Source organism: Salmo salar, chromosome ssa28, assembly GCF_905237065.1.
Source record: "Salmo salar chromosome ssa28, Ssal_v3.1, whole genome shotgun sequence".
Classification (NCBI taxonomy): domain Eukaryota; kingdom Metazoa; phylum Chordata; class Actinopteri; order Salmoniformes; family Salmonidae; genus Salmo; species Salmo salar.
Window position 1 is genome coordinate 5259456 of NC_059469.1, and position 16371 is coordinate 5275826.

General features: G+C 41.4%; 1 protein-coding gene across 3 annotated transcripts in view; it reads left to right on the forward strand.

Annotated features, from left to right (window-relative positions):
• The first annotated feature begins 469 nt into the window (after positions 1 to 469).
• The window catches only part of LOC106589362 (wings apart-like protein homolog), a 53518-nt gene continuing 37616 nt past the window's right edge, over positions 470 to 16371 (forward strand). The window contains exons 1-2 of one of the 3 annotated variants that reach the window (XM_045710037.1): positions 470 to 890; positions 1711 to 2195. In XM_045710037.1, the coding sequence (XP_045565993.1) occupies positions 1733 to 2195 (463 nt within the window). In that variant the 5' untranslated portion in view covers positions 470 to 890; positions 1711 to 1732. Of the gene's footprint in view, positions 891 to 1710; positions 2196 to 13740; positions 13964 to 16371 lie in introns of those variants that run through there. The other 2 variants (XM_014179235.2, XM_014179236.2) reach the window with 2 other exon arrangements.

Consider the following 16371-nt stretch of genomic DNA (forward strand, 5'->3'; position numbering starts at 1 on the left):
TTCTCGGCTTTCGAACCAATCACAAGGAAGAATAGTGCTTCGCAGCGATAGTTCTCCGTCACATTCAAAGATCTATCTTCCTGATTGGACCACACGGTACTTGCGGTGAGGTGACAGTGAGGGGGTTCGATTAATCTCGTCCGGGCGCGCGTGTTGGCGTGTTTTGCACCGGCTGAAAGTTGATTTCATTCGATTTGGAAATGGGCTGCCTCCCGGCCGTGATCCAGGTACCCCGCTCTGTACGACGGTGAATTGGGCTCAAAACAAAAGTGACGTAATTAAGTACGTGTAGTAATTAGTAGGATTCTGTGTTTTCCCATGCAAAAGTCATTTGCTTGGACAAAAACGCATTGTCTGCTTTCTCAATATTTTTTGGGGTGAAAATTCAAACATTTATTTCATGGAAAAGATGCACCATGCTGCCTTGTTGACAACATGACCGAGTGGTGCAGATTACTGGTTGATTTAAGAGGGCGCTCCTATTTCCCAGTTTTCGCCCGATGACGTGACGGGCCATTGACCAGTTCAAGCCGAGACAGGGTAAAATAATTCCCTCAATTCCGTTGGAAGCAAAAAGATGAGGGAGGGGGAACTCGAATGGAAGGCGTCGGTGCAACACAGAGGAGACAATCGAGTTTGATAGAGCTTTAAAAAATGAATATATCAGACGTAAAACCAACATTATCAAAATAACATTGTTACCCAGGATACACGGGACTTTTTACAGTATTTGACTGTCCTATATCTGTCATTACTAAAGGCAGTTGAGCCTTGTTTATATTGTTTTGCAAGCGAGCTTTGAACAGGGTCGGGAGGCCCAATCTGGTGCGGGAAGCGGCCGCCTTCTTCGGAGTGTTGTTGTTGAGTGGTTCGGTCTTTTCGCTCACCAAGTAAGTGAGGCAGTTGTATATTCAATGCAATTTTGTGAAATATACACAGATTTTCAAACTACTTAACCTTAAAATCAATGTGAGAATTGGATGTCATCTATCATGTTGCGTCTGTTAGCCTGAGCCAGCTAGCTAACGTAAGCTAACTAGCTATAGCCAAGTAGTTAACGTAAGCTAGCTAGTTACTGTAACTGGCTGCATTATTTTAGATTTTTCGCGAGAATTGTTTACGTTATGTGGCTAGTTGGGTAGCCAGCCTCGACTGTGTCACCTGAAGTTAGCAGCTAGTTCGTTAGTGAACATTAGCTATCTAGCTAATTGATCTAGGTAGCTAACATCGTAACTAGCTAGCCATATGGGTCTGTTTTGGTTGTTGAACACTGAAATACTAGCTAGTAGTATGTAGCTACTATATTATCCCAGCTAACGTTAGTAAACTTCGTTTATGTCCTGCTGCTAACGTTAGACACACTTGTTTCTTTAATACCGCTAGCTGATTGATTTAGTTGACTAGCTACCCAATGTTATAGTGTCTAAGTTAATGGGGATGTATTGTACCTAACTGCACATTGCGTTAGCCACTTCCAGAGCAGTTGGAGCCTCAGTTTGCTGAACCTGAAAATGAAGGATCACACGGTAGAAAAAAAACTGTGGCGAAATGACAGCTTCCAAATAACATATGGGTAGAGATGAACTAAAACTCCATTAGTCCAGATTTATTAGATTAAAACATTACAGTAAAAGTAAACTTAATTGTTTTGATGAGAAATGGCATATGATGACTGCAAATAATGCATTTCATGTTTTGTACCCATCACAGAGAATATGAAACAGGTGTCACGATGACGTCCAGATTTGGTAAAACCTACAGCCGTAAGGGAGGTGACGGCTCATCATCCAAGTTTGACGAGGTCCTGTCCAACAAGAGAGCCACGCTCAGCACCAAATGGGGCGAGACGACATACAAGGCCAAGGTGAGCTCCAAGCGCCCCGGCCAGAAGACTGAGGTGGCAGAGCAGCCCAAGAGGCCCAAACTCTCCAACGAGAGCTCCGAGGACCCCTTTGGGTTTGACAGCGATGAGGAGTCCAAGACGGTCACCTCTCGCGTCCCACAGGCAAAAGCCTCCCCAGTCAAGCCTGCATCCACAGAACTGCCCCTGGCAGGGAGGCCAGGCTTGACCCTGGAGTCCAGCAGCAGAACCAGCCTTGCTCCCAGTAGAGCAACCTCTAGTCTGGGGATTGACAGAACCCAACTGAGGGTCACCGAGGACACAGCCAGGTTCTTCAACACCACCCCCACAACAGGTAGGAGGACACTCATGTTGCAAAATAGGACTAATAATACATTGTAGAATGTTAGATGGGGCCAGAAGACTTTGGCTTTCAGAGGGTGTAGGGTTGAACATATCTAAATATTGTGCATGCATGGAATTTCTCTGCCTTGCAATTTGGCAGTTTTTATTTGTTATAGATTCTCTGGTACTTTTAGACTTTTTAGCCAGTACTGAAAGTAGTGTTTGAGCCAAAAGTGGCCCCCGAAAATTGTGTATAAAGTCTCATATGTGCCCCAAGTCATTGCTGTCTCTCCCTCTGACGTGTGCATCTTGCTAGTTGTCACTCAAATGACAAGGGGCTGATGCTCATTAGCAAGAACCTCAAATTGCTAGGGGTTGGCCCACGAGGGGGAAAATGGCGCAGCACAGCTTCCAGAAAAAGCCACTTTCAAACAAGGGCTAATTGCAGCTAATTGAGAAGACAGTAATTATGCTCATAGGTTATGCATGTATGAACTACACATTAACACACTGAGCCCAAATACTTAGTTGTCGCCAAAGTTCCGGATCATGTCTTTAAGATGAAATATTGTGTGCCAAGTCAGCCATCCTTAGTTACAATTATTGAAACAGATTGATTTCCTGTAATTCATTACATGCGAATGAATACAAGGTTATTATTAGGTACTAAATATTTTGATTGTCCTTAGATTTAGTGATCCAATCCTGAGCAGTAAAGAAGACATTTCTTCTAGTGAGGTTACAAAAGAATATGCATAATTATTCATTTAGGATGCACTTGCAATTGTCTCTATTCATTTCAGACCATATGTCATCCACCCATCTCATTTAGTCATCAGATTGGTAGCTGACCTCATGATTCAGACGAGTGGCCATTTTTAATGCAACACCCTGCCTTGTGACAATTTACCACTTTGCAAACACTGTTAGCGTTTGACTTTGGAGAAGTTTCCCAACTCTTGGAACAGACAAGCCTCTAATCTGTCTCTGTGTCTTTGGAGCAGGCTTCAACAGGCTCCCATGAGTGAGTTTAGCTCACCCTCTACCAACTTAGCCCCTTGTGGCTCAGTTGGTAGAGCATGGTGTTTGCAACGCCAGGGTTGTGGGTTCGATTCCCACGGGGGGCCAGTAGGGGGAGAAAAAAAGTGAATGAAATGTATGCATTCACTACTGTAAGTCGCTCTGGATAAGGGCGTCTGCTAAATGACTAAAATGTAAATGGAATATTGGGGACAAACTGTCAGCCTGGCAGGCTCTCGTGGATTACTTCCAAAGCGCGTTCGCCAGGGAGATGCAAACCCATCAGAATGTGCAGTCTATGTTGACGCGCTTCACTAATATAAAACCAGTCCACCTGACGGGGGTAGCCTCGTTTTTGGGAAGCCGGCTTCTCTGTGGCAGGTGGTTATGATTGTATTCAGCATTGCTAAAGGCGCCCGCATATTAGGTTGTTTGCCCCTAGCAGAATTCGGCTAGGCGACGCAAACGTCTGTGCCTCGCATACTCCCTAAAGACCTTTTGTTCGAGAAACAAAAAGGGGCAATATTGCCGTTTGTCCCTCTTGAGCAACCATAGCAACAACATAGGCAGAAACCCTTCCTCAAAATGAATCCAAGATAAATGAAGAAATCTGTAATTTTTATGTTTTCGCTGAGGTCTTAGTCGTGCAATTTTACATCTACCTAAGATGTTTGGTACAGTATTTCTCAAGTGAAAAAATGTCTCTCGTTGAATGGCAACAACTGCTTCACTGAAGAATCCCGTACATAGTTCCCACTCCTACTAGGCGTCGTAGTACTGTTGACCAATCGCAGACTTCGCCTACCAAACTTCGAAATAAAACCTGCTGAACACCAACGGATGACAACTTCAAATTTCGTCGTAATATATGCGCCAACTGTTGACTTGGAAGCATGGAACAGGCTTAAGTAGACACGCTGAATGTAATTTACTGCATCAAGGCAGCAACTTGTTGCTCTAGTTACGGGCCCGTTTCAATTAGAGGTCGACCGATTATGTTTTTTCAACGCCGATACTGATTATTGGAGGGCCAAAGAAAAGCCGATACCGATTAATCGGCCCATGTTTTTATTTATTTACTTGTAATAATGACAATTACAACAATACTGAATGAACACTTATTTTAACTTAATATAATACATCAATAAAATCAATTTAGCCTCAAATAAATAATGAAACATGTTCAATTTGGTTTAAATAATGCAAAAAAGTGTTGGAGAAGAAAGTAAAAGTGCAATATGTGCCATGTAAAAAAGCTAACGTTTAAGTTTGTTGCTCAGAACATGTGAACATATGAAAGCTGGTGGTTCCTTTTAACATGAGTCCTCAATATTCCCAGGCAAGAAGTTTTCAGTTGTAGTTATTATAGGAATTATAGGACTTTCTCGCTATACGATTTGTATTTCATATACCTTTGACTATTGGATGTTCTTATAGGCACTTTAGTATTGCCAGTGTAACAGTATAGCTTCCGTCCCTCTCCTCGCTCCTACCTGGGCTCGAACCAGGAACACATCGACAACAGCCACCCTCGAAGCAAGTCTCGGAGCGAGTGATGTTTGAAACGTTATTAGCGCGCACCCGCTAACTAGCTAGCCATTTCACATCGGTTACACCAGCCTAATCTTGGGAGTTGACAGGCTTGAAGTCATAAACAGCGCAATGCATTGCGAAGGGCTGCTGGCAAACGCACAAAAGTGCTGTTTGAATGAACGCTTACGAGCCTGCTGCTGCCTACCATCGCTCAGTCAGACTGCTCTATCAAATCATAGACTTAATTATAACATAATAACACACAGAAATACGAGCCTTAGGTCATTAATATGGTCGAATCCGGAAACTATCATCTCGAAAACAAAACGTTTTTCCTGTCAGTGAAATACGGAACCGTTCCGTATTTTATCTAACGGGTGGCATCCCTAAGTCTAAATATTCCTGTTACATTGCACAACCTTCAATGTTATGTCATAATTACGTACAATTCTGGCAAATTAGTTCGCAACGAGCCAGGTGGCCCAAACTGTTGCATATACCCTGACTCTGCGTGCAATGAACGCAAAATGATACAATTTCACCTGGTTAATATTGCCTGCTAACCTGGATTTCTTTTAGCTAAATATGCAGGTTTAAAAATATATACTTCTGTGTATTGATTTTAAGAAAGGCATTGATGTTTATGGTTAGGTACAGTCGTGCAACGGTTGTGCTTTTTTCGCAAATGCGCTTTTGTTAAATCATCCCCCGTTTTGCGAAGTCGGCTGTCTTTGTTAGGAAGAAATAGTCTTCACAGTTCGCAACGAGCCAGGCGGCCCAAACTGCTGCATATACCCTGACTCTGTTTGCAAGAGAAGTGACACATTTTCCCTAGTTAAAAGAACTCTTGGGTATTTTCTGCACTATGCAATGATATGGGCAGCGACCATGTAACGCTTTTACAACATACAGAAAGAAGTGCGCTGGTTATCAAGTTTTGAATTGAGAGACAAGCTTAAAGTTTCTTTGCTGACCATAATTTTCACTTGTCTGACCGCTTGCATGATGACGCGTTTCGCACACGACTGGCCTATCTGGGTGATGTTTTTTCTCACCTGAATGATCTGAATCTAGGATTACAGGGACTTCAGCAACTATATTCAAAGCGCAGGACAAAGTTGAGGCTATGATTAAGAAGTTGGAGCTCTTCTCTGTCTGCATTAACAAGGACAACACAGGTCTTTCCATCACTATGATTTGTGTGCAAATGAACTCAAGTATACAGACAAAGTAAAATGTGATATAGGGAAGCACCTGAGTGAGTTGGATGCACAATTACGCAGGTAATTTCCCAAAACGGATGACACAAACAACTGGATTTGTTATCCCTTTCATGCCCTGCCTCCAATACACACTGATATCTGAACAAGAGAGCCTCATCGAAATTGCAACAAGCGGTTCTGTGAAAATTGAACTTAATCAGAAGCCAGTGCCAGATTTCTGAATTGGGCTGCGCCCAGAGTATCCAGCCTTGGCAAATCTCACTGTTAAGATACTGATTCTCTTTGCAACCATGTACCTATGTGAGAGGATTCTCGGCCCTTACTAGCATGAAAACGAAATACAGGCACAGACTGTGTGGAAAATGATTTAAGACAGAGACTCTCCAATACAACCCAACATTGCAGAGTTATGTGCATCCTTTCAAGCACACCATTCTCATTAACCTGTGGTGAGTTAGTGGCTTCCAAAAATATTCACCCCTCTTGGCATTTTTCCTATTTTGTTGCCTTATAACCTAGAATTCAAATATTTTTTAAGGGGTTTGTATCATTTGATTTACAGAACATACATAACACTTTGAAGATGCAAAATATTTTTTGTGACACAAGAAATAAGACAACTGAACTTGAGCGTGCCTAATTATTCACCCCCCCCCCAAAGTGAATACTTTGTAGACCCACCTTTTGCAGCAATTACAGCTGCAAGTCTCTTGGGGTATGTCTCTATAAGCTTGGCACATCTAGCTACTGGGATTCTTGCCCATTCTTCAGGGCAAAACTTCTCCAGCTCCTTCAAGTTGGATGGGTCCTCTGGTGTACAGCAATCTTTAAGTCATACCACAGATTCTCAATTGGATTGAGGTCTGGGCTTTCACTAGGACATTCCAAGACATTTAAATGTTTCCCCTTAAACCACTCGAGTGTTGCTTCAGCAGTACGCTTAGGGTCATTGTCCTGCTGGAAGGTGAACCTCCGTCCCAGTCTCAAATCTCTGGAAGACTGAAACAGGTTTCTTTCAAGAATTTCCCTGTATTTAGCGCCATCCATCATTCCTTCAATTCTGACCAGTTTCCCAGTCCCTGCCAATGAAAACATCCCCACAGCATGATGCTGCCACCACCATGCTTCACTGTGGGGATGGTGTTCTCGGGTTGATGAGGTGCTGGATTTGCGCCATACATAGCGTTTTCCTTGATGGCTAAAAAGCTCAATTTTAGTCTCATCTGACCAGAGTACCTTCCATATGTTTGGGAGTCTCCCACATGCTTTTTTGCTTATTTCTTTCTTTAAGCAATGGCTTTTTTCTGGCCACTCTTCCGTAAAGCCCAGCTCTGTGGCGTGTACGGCTTAAAGTGGTCCTATGGACAGATACTCCAATCTCCGCTGTGGAGCTTTGCGGCTCCTTCAGGATTATCTTTGGTCTGCTTAATGCCCTCCTTGCCTGGTCTGTTAGTTTTGGTGGGCGGCCCTCTCTTGACAGGTTTGTATAACCCAACCTTGATCTGTAATTCTCAACAATTCTCTCCCAGATCTGTTTGGAGAGCTCCTTGGTCTTCATGGTGCCGCTTGCTTAGTGGTGTTGCAGGCTCTGGGGCCTTTCAGAACAGGTGTGTGTGTATATATACTGAGATCATGTGACACAGATTGCACACAGGTGGACTTTATTTAACTAATTATGTGACTTCTGAAGGTAATTGGTTGCACCAGATCTTATTTAGGGGCTTCATAGCAAAGGGGGCGAATGCATATGCACTCACCACTTGTCTGTTTTTGAATTTTTTGAAACAAGTTATTTTTTTTTACTTCACCAATTTGACTTTTGTGTCCATTACATGAAATCCAAATAAAAATCAATTTAAATTACAGGTTGTAATGCAACAAAATAGTGAAAATGCCAAGGGGGGTGAATACTTTTGCAAGGCACTGTATTCACTATTTTCGATGAACAAATTAAGTTGGCTAAATAAATAGCAAAATTGTTGATTATTATTTGTGCCCTGGTTCTATAAGCGCTCTTTGTCACAACCCGGCTCGTGGAAGTGACAAACTCACTCATGGCAGGCTTACAATGATGGCAAAAAACATTTGAGTGTGCTGACCCTGGTGCTAGAGGGGTTACGCAGCTGGAGGTTGAATATTTGAAGGGGTACAGGACTATTAAAAAGTTTGGGAACCACTGATCTAGAGGATGATATGTTCATTTATTTGCTTATATCCCTTCAGAATGATGTTCTAAATTCTCCAACACTCCCTTTACCCCACTTGGCCTTCTCATTACCGACATGGTCAAATTGGGGGGAAAAGTCAGATTTATATAATTTCATTTAAAAAATGTATTTTCAGTGTTACGTTTAACTCTGGCCTTTTTCATTAGGGGATCAATGTTTAAAAAAAAATACTATATGGATTTGTTTACTTTTTTGGACTGTGAAAACTTATGGTAATGAGAATTTTTGTGAATGTTCTTAATGTATAGTATCTGGGGAAAAAAATGTTATTGTGTATATTATCTCAGTGAAAAATGACACAGGTGTGGTGTCTGTTAATTAAGCAATTAACATCCCATCATGCATAAAAATGCTGGGCAGGCCATTATTTTGCCTACCATATCATCCTATGGCGGCATAGCCAATGTCCTAATCCACGGTGCACGAGTGGTCACTGAAGGGTTTGATGAGCATGAAAACGATGTTCAGTGGTTCCTCGATTAAGTTTATACTGCAGCGCATTAAGGTACACGTCTGGCACATCGCGTCACCGCAAGGGGGAGTTAGAAATCTGATAATGCTTCTGGGTTCGGTGTTAACTTTTGGTGCCAGGTGCTAATGTTTCTTTCCTCACTAAATTAATGACGTGAATGGGTACTTGAAACCAGATAAAAACGGATAATTGTGCACTTGAGTTTGAAGGAACTGAATGATGCGGGTGGTTGAATTTCAAACAATGGTGTAAGACCTGCTCTTCCTCTGTCTCGCGTGCACACTTTTTTTAACTGGACTGTAGCCGATCACTTAAAAGAACTGTTCAACTATTTTTGTGTGTATATACCCTTCGTTTCCTTTATTTTGGCAGTTACCTGTATCATGAAATTGTCCAGTGTTGGTGATCGTGTGCCCGCCTGTTCTTGTTTTTAGCTGATAGTAGTGGAACCCGGTGTGGTCGTCTGCTGCAATAGCCCGTCCATGACGAGGTCCGACGGGTTGTGCATACCGAGATGCTGTTCTGCACACCACTTGTTGTAATGCGCCATTATTTGCCTACTTGTGGCCCGCCTGTTAGCTTGCACGATTCTTGCCATTGTCCTTCGAATTCTCTCATCAACGCTCTGTTTTCGCCCACAGGACTGCCGCTGACAATTTTTGGTTTGTTGCACCATTCTCGGTAAACCCTAGACACTGTCATGTGTGAAAAGCCCAGGAGGCCGACCGTTTCTGAGATGAGCCTAGCACCGACGAACATAGCACGCTCAAAGTCTTAGGTCACTAGTTTTGCCCAATCCAACGTTCAGTCAAACAGTGACTGAATGCCTCTGTCTGCCTGCTTTATAAAACAAGCCACGGCCACGTGACTCACACAGTTGGAGCAAACCATTTGTGTACCTAATAAACTGGCCACTGAGTGTATATTCTTCTTTCAGTCTATGAAAACTGAACTGAAAGCATCAATCATTTGCACATTTAGCAATGACACTGCCACGTTCCTACACAAACCCTGGATATCCTCCAAGGCCCAGTGTTCACTTGTCCACCCGTAGAAACTTATTGTTTGGCTGACGGGGAAATTAATCACAGCAGACCAGAGATTAAAATACATTTTTCAGAGCCAGAACTTGGGAATGATGATAATACTTCTTGAGCTCCATTAAGGATTCATCAAGCTTAGTGTTCCGCCCTTTTTTTAATGTGGCTAATCGTTTAAAAGCTTAATTTGACCCCAAGAAAACGTTAACTCTGAGGCGCTCAGTGATGGTGACGAAAGGTGTGATCGTCTCTGCGTTGAGAGTGCCCAGACATGGGGAGAGAGAGAGGGTAGTCTCAATCCCTCCAAAGGACCGACTGCATAATGAACAAGGTCTGTTACAGCTCTGGTTGGATTCTAATCAGGCATTTTCTCAGTCAGATGATTTCTCAAGTGCAAAGGATTTGGAAATAATAAAACATTCCCATTAAAATAATTTACACAGGAGGAAGGGAAATGCCAAACACAAGCCCGTTAATTAAATGTCTTGGCATTCTCAGCAAAAACCACAACACCATGAAATAACTAGTTATTTTGAAGTCATAAATGTAAAGAGCGAGGATGTACCATCTCTCTTCTGATATGGATTTTCTCATGGAGTAGGCCTAACCAAGCTCAGTTAAGGTCAGTTATTTGTGACACAGGTTTTTAATTGTTTGCATATTTCCTTACTTGAGTTCCACAAAAGTAAGGAATTATGTCAGAAATACAAATGACTAGCTGCTTTGTATGATATCCATCCAAACTTATCTGAATTCCCTTGGATGAAGAGCTTAAATTCAGTTTTGGACTTGTCAGTGATGAAACATCTAGGTGTCGGAGATGATCAGGCTGTGGAGAGTGCGTAAGGTAAGCTATATACTATACACATCTATTCAGTGTTCATATAGCCTAGCCCAGGGCTCTCCAACCCTGTTACTAGAGAGTTAAGGTCCTGTCCTGTAGGTTTGCACTCAACCCTAATATAGCACACCTGATTCTAATAATTAGCTGGCTGATAAAATGATTCAGGTTAGCAACAACTGGGGCTGGAGCAAAAACCAACAAGAGGGTAACTCTCCAAGAACAGGGTTGGAGACCCCTGCTAGCCATTTCACCTTATTTTTTCATAAGGAAATCTGAAAATACTTTGGATACTTTCAGTAACAAGAATATTCCTGGGAAATGTGGGGTATAAGGGTTTGAGGGAGAGGACTGACTGGTGTCTCCACATGGCCACACCTCTCCAAAGTGTGCACAGTTCTTAAGTAATTTCAATACATTTTCATGACTAAAAAAGATGACTATAATCAATGCGGTGCCTGTTCCTTTATCATCGAATCACAGTCTACTTCAACTTTGCCAAACGGGTGATGATTTAACAAAAATACAATCGTTTCACAAATGTACCTAACCATAAACATCAATACACAAGTATATATTTTTAAACCTGCATATTTAGTAGAAAGAAATTCATGTTCACAGGCAATATTAGCCTCTCTGGGCTAGCGTCCCACCTACTCAACAGCCAGTGGAATCCCGTGGCGTGATATTAAAATACCTTTAGAAATGCTATTACTTCAATTTCTCAAACATATGACTTTTACACCATTTTAAAGACAAGACTCTCGTTAATCTAACCACACTGTCCGATTTCAAAAAGGCTTTACAACGAAAGCAAAACATTAGATTGTCAGCAGAGTACCCAGCCAGAAATAATCAGACACCCATTTTTCAAGCTAGCATATGTCACAAAAACCAAAACCACAGCTAAATGCAGCACTAACCTTTGATCTTCATCAGATGACACTCCTAGGACATTATGTTATACAATACATGCATGTTTTGTTCAATTAAGTTAATATTTGTATCAAAAAACAGCTTTTTACATTAGCATGTGACTAGCATTCCCACCGAACACTTCCGGTGAATTTACTAAATTACTCATGATAAACGTTCACAAAAAACATAATTATTTTAAGAATTATAGATACAGAACTCCTTTATGCAATCGCGGTGTCCGATTTTAAAATAGCTTTTCGGTGAAAGCACATTTTGCAATATTCTGAGTAGATAGCCCGGCCATCACAGGCTAGCTATTTTGACACCCACCAAGTTTGGTACTCACCAAACTCAGATTTACTATAAGAAAAATTGGATTACCTTTGCTGTTCTTCGTCAGAATGCACTCCCAGGACTTGTACTTCAATAACAAATGTTGGTTTGGTTCCAAATAATCCATAGTTATATCCAAATAGCGGCGTTTTGTTCGTGCGTTCAAGACACTATCCGAAGGGTAAAGAAGGGTGACGCGCCCGGCGCGTTTCGTGACAAAAAATGTCAAAATATTCCATTACCATACTTCGAAGCATGTCAAACGCTGTTTAAAATCAATTTTTATGCGATTTTTCTCGTAAAAAAGCGATAATATTCCGACCGGGAAACTGTTTTCGTTCAGACTGAAAATGTAAACATGGTGTCGTCTCGTGCACGCGCGCAACAGTCTCATTGTTCTCAGATCGACCACTTACCAAATGCGCTACTGTTTTTCAGCCATGGCCTGCAAAGTCATCATTCAACGTTCTGGCGCCTTCTGAGAGCCTATGGGAGCGTTAGAAAATGTCACGTTATGCCAGAGATGATCAAGATGGCCAAGAAATGGTCAGAGAGGGCGCTTCCTGTTTGGAATCTTCTCAGGTTTGGCCTGCCAAATGAGTTCTGTTATACTCAGACACCATTCAAACAGTTTAAGAAACTTTAGGGTGTTTTCTATCCAAATCAAAAAATTATATGCATATTCTCGTTACTGGGCAGGAGTAGTAACCAGATTAAATCGGGTATGTTTTTTATCCGGCCGTGCAAATACTGCCCCCTATCCCCAACAGGTTAAGAGAGAAATAGTCAACGTATCATAATTCCTATAATAACTACAACCTAAAACTTCTTAACTGGGAATATTGAACCACCATATGTTCTGAGCAAGGAACTTAAACGTTCGCATTTTTACATGGCACATATTGCACTTTGACTTCTCCAACACTGTTTTTGCATTACTTAAATTAAATCAAATTGTATTTGTCACATGCGCCAAATACAACAGGTGTAGACCTTAGTGAAATGCCTACTTACAACAATTAACCAACAATGCAGTTAATCATTTAAAAAAAAAGTATTTACAAAAAATAAAAGTAAAATAGAAAAATGATAAAATAACAGTAGTGAGGCTATATACAGGGGGTACCGGTACAGAGTCAATGTGCGGGTGCACAGGTTAGTCAAGCTATTTTGCAATATGTACATGTAGGTAAAGTGACTGACTATGCATGAGTAGCAGCTTTCAACCTGCTCCACTACAGCAGGTTCTTAACCCACTGTCCCTAGGCCGTCATTGAAAATAAGAACTTGTTCTTAACTGACTTGTTTAGTTAAATAAAATAGCGCGAGACGAATAATTAAAAATAGGAGCGCTTTATCGTTGGTTTTTACAGAAATGTTTGGAGATCGACTAGGAATGCCTGGGAGAATGAGCAGCCGATCGCAATCAACCGGTTGGTGACGACTGGTCTATGTTCTATGAGAAGGTGAAACATATATTTTCACCATAATATAACTTCTAAGTAGTCCGTCTAGGAAATCAGGAAATCCTGTTGTGCCATGTCATCACTGTGCTTATCCTGGAGAGGAGTTTGTTATTCCCTATCACACTTCATAACTCTTTTTTTAAACATTACCTGCACTCCCTATCGCCATATCAGCTAGGGTTGGGCGGTATCCAGATTTCCATACCGTGCCTGTGCCATCCCGAGATGTACTGTATTAAAACTTCTGGTAAGCCCCAAACGTCACTTACCAGAAGTACTAAGGAATCTCCGTAGCGGATTTGTTACTAAGACTGACAACCCAGCTCATAAAGTTATGTATCTCAAAACGCAGTTTGCGGCATTCACAAAGCAAATATTAGACAACATTAATTCAAGAGAGGATTGCCTCAGATTCCGATCCCACACGTGCTTTGATCTTCGCACCGGAAGTTGGCGCGAGCGTTATGACGAGCAAAAAACGTGCGCTAGCATAGGTGGTAACTGACATGGCAGAGATTTTACGCTAATACCGTCCTTCACAGAAAGTTATTAGGCCTACTAATATTTAACAGTCTGTTATATGTCCTTTTGATATAGCTGCAGGCTGCTAATGTGATGGTCAGCTCACCATTGACAAGACATGTTGAATTAATGTTAGCCTAATTGTCAGACCTGCGCCGAGTTGGAGTAGTCAGTTAGCTGAGGTAATGGATAATCAAAGTGAATGTATATTTTTGGTTGCAATCAGCTTTGAAATCAGCATATTTTGCATTGTGGCTATCACAACCAAAGTACTAGGGTAGTGAATTGATGTTAGCTTTAGCGTCAGCTTGAAGGAAAGTTGACCTACTACAAAGCTGAACGCTACCAGTATCATCTTGTATTGTAAAGTGTTCTAGCCTTTATGGACATTGTTTTGCTACTAGGAATTAAGTGTAAACATTTCAACAATGCTGTGTCAGATTATTCAAGTGCGTTAACTTCTGTGCAGCATGAGTGGGGAGCTAACATAATGCAGCCCAGGCTAGCAATGAGTAGGTGGAACATGTACGGTGCGTGCTATAAGGGCAGCGTTGCCAACTAATTATTAGGGGAAGTTGCTAGAGGCAGGTCGATTTGTTGCTAAATGACGTTGTGATATCATTGCGTAATAACGTAATGATTACGTAGAATACGCAATAACGTTACTCAAATTGACTGGCCATCTCGACGAAAAATACGATTTGACATTCGTTAGTTTAGATTTGTTTATCACATATTTTTATTTGTAAAATTAATATAATCACAACACATTTTAGATGATCAGATTTTTATTTTTAAACACAACACATTTAATTATTGAACAATTGTACGTTTTTATTTATTTTATTTTTATCTAGTAAACCTACACATTCTGAACAATTATAGTTTTAAGCAGTGTATTGGTAGTTATCATGCCTGGCTGCAAAAGTGCATTGTGAGTGACGTCACCAGCAGACCCTCAGCTCGTGCACAGGCAGCTGCAGTCAGCCAACAATGATTTGCAATTTGCTGAAATTGCTGCTGGCCGGCTGCTGCCTGTGCACGAGCTGAGCGCCTGCTGCTGACGTCACTCACAATGCACATTTGCAGCCAGGCACGTGTGTTGTGACTGAGTGAGTGTGTGACAGAGAAAATCGTTTGTGTCATTTAGAGGGAAAATGCGTGCATTTTAGAGTCACTTTTCAAAAGTTGCTAAAAGTTCCAAATACATTTTTAAAAGTAGCTCAATTTGTTGCTAGGTGCTGTTTGAAAATAAGAAGTTGCCTGGGTAGTCTGAAAAGTTGCTAAATCTAGCAGCAAAGTTGGCATCACTGGATAAGGGGTAGGCTGTGCTGATACAGGCTTGATCTGTGAGACACATTTTGTGACTACATTTCCCAATTTCAGTTTTATGTACCATTTACAAGATTGGCTTTGTACATTTTATTAAAGTACAGACTCAGCTTCAAAATGGTATATCATAGTCATGGGCTCCTGGGTGTAGGCCGTCATTATAAATATGATTTTGTTCTTAACTGACTTGCCTAGTTAAATGTATACACTGCAGTTGGGGGAAACATGGGAAAGTTGTGCTTATTTCATGTGGTTCACACTGGCATCTTTTAGTATGCCCATTCATGTTCACACCCTCTTAAGCCTTAGCGCCACCCATCTCTAAGTATTCATGTGAAGCCATGTGCTAAATTTAGTGGTTTTAAGGTAGTATAGTAAACAAGGGGTGAAAGTAGTAGCCTACAATAAGGAACATATCCAGGTAAAAATACGCTATAGAGTCCTTGGCCTATATCTGAACATGTTCTTCACATTCACTATATATCAAACCAGACACATCTAGCTAAGTGGATGGGTTGCTATTGTCTAGACCTGTTCACACATTCATGAACGAAAACAGATTGCCTTATCACCCCCAGACACACCTGGCTAAGCTTATGGGTCATGTAATCATTACATTTACATTTTAGTCATTTAGCAGACGCTCTTATCCAGAGCGACTTACAGTAGTGAATGCATACATTTCATACATTTTTTTCCCCGTACTGGTCCCCCGTGGGAATTGAACCCACAACCCAGGCGTTGCAAACACCATGCTATACCAACTGAGCCACACGGGCTAAGTGGAGTATTTTGTTTAGACATCTAGCTAGCTAAACAAGTTAATAATTCCAACCCATACAGTTTAGCAATACAAACGGTTTGTCATCCACTTAGCTAGCCATCCACCATGCATGAAATGCGCAGTATTAATCTGCAGGCAAAGCTAACCCACCAGCTAGCTAACAGTAGGTTATAACTAGCAATGCGAATGGGTTTCTGACTAAATTAGATGCCATTTATAATGTTAGCAGGCTAAGCAACTAGCATTAGCTAGCTAGTTAGGGTTAATGTTGGCTGGCTAGCTAACAGTAGGCTTTAACTAGCAATGCAAATTACTTTATAACAAAATGAGATACTAATATACATGAAGCTAATGTTAGGCTTTTACATGTATACATGGATGAATGCTTCATGGCAGACAAACTCCTTGTAGATGTAATCCAGTGAGAGTTGTTTTATATGAGCCTTCTGAGTTCTCTTCAGCTCTGCGCATTTG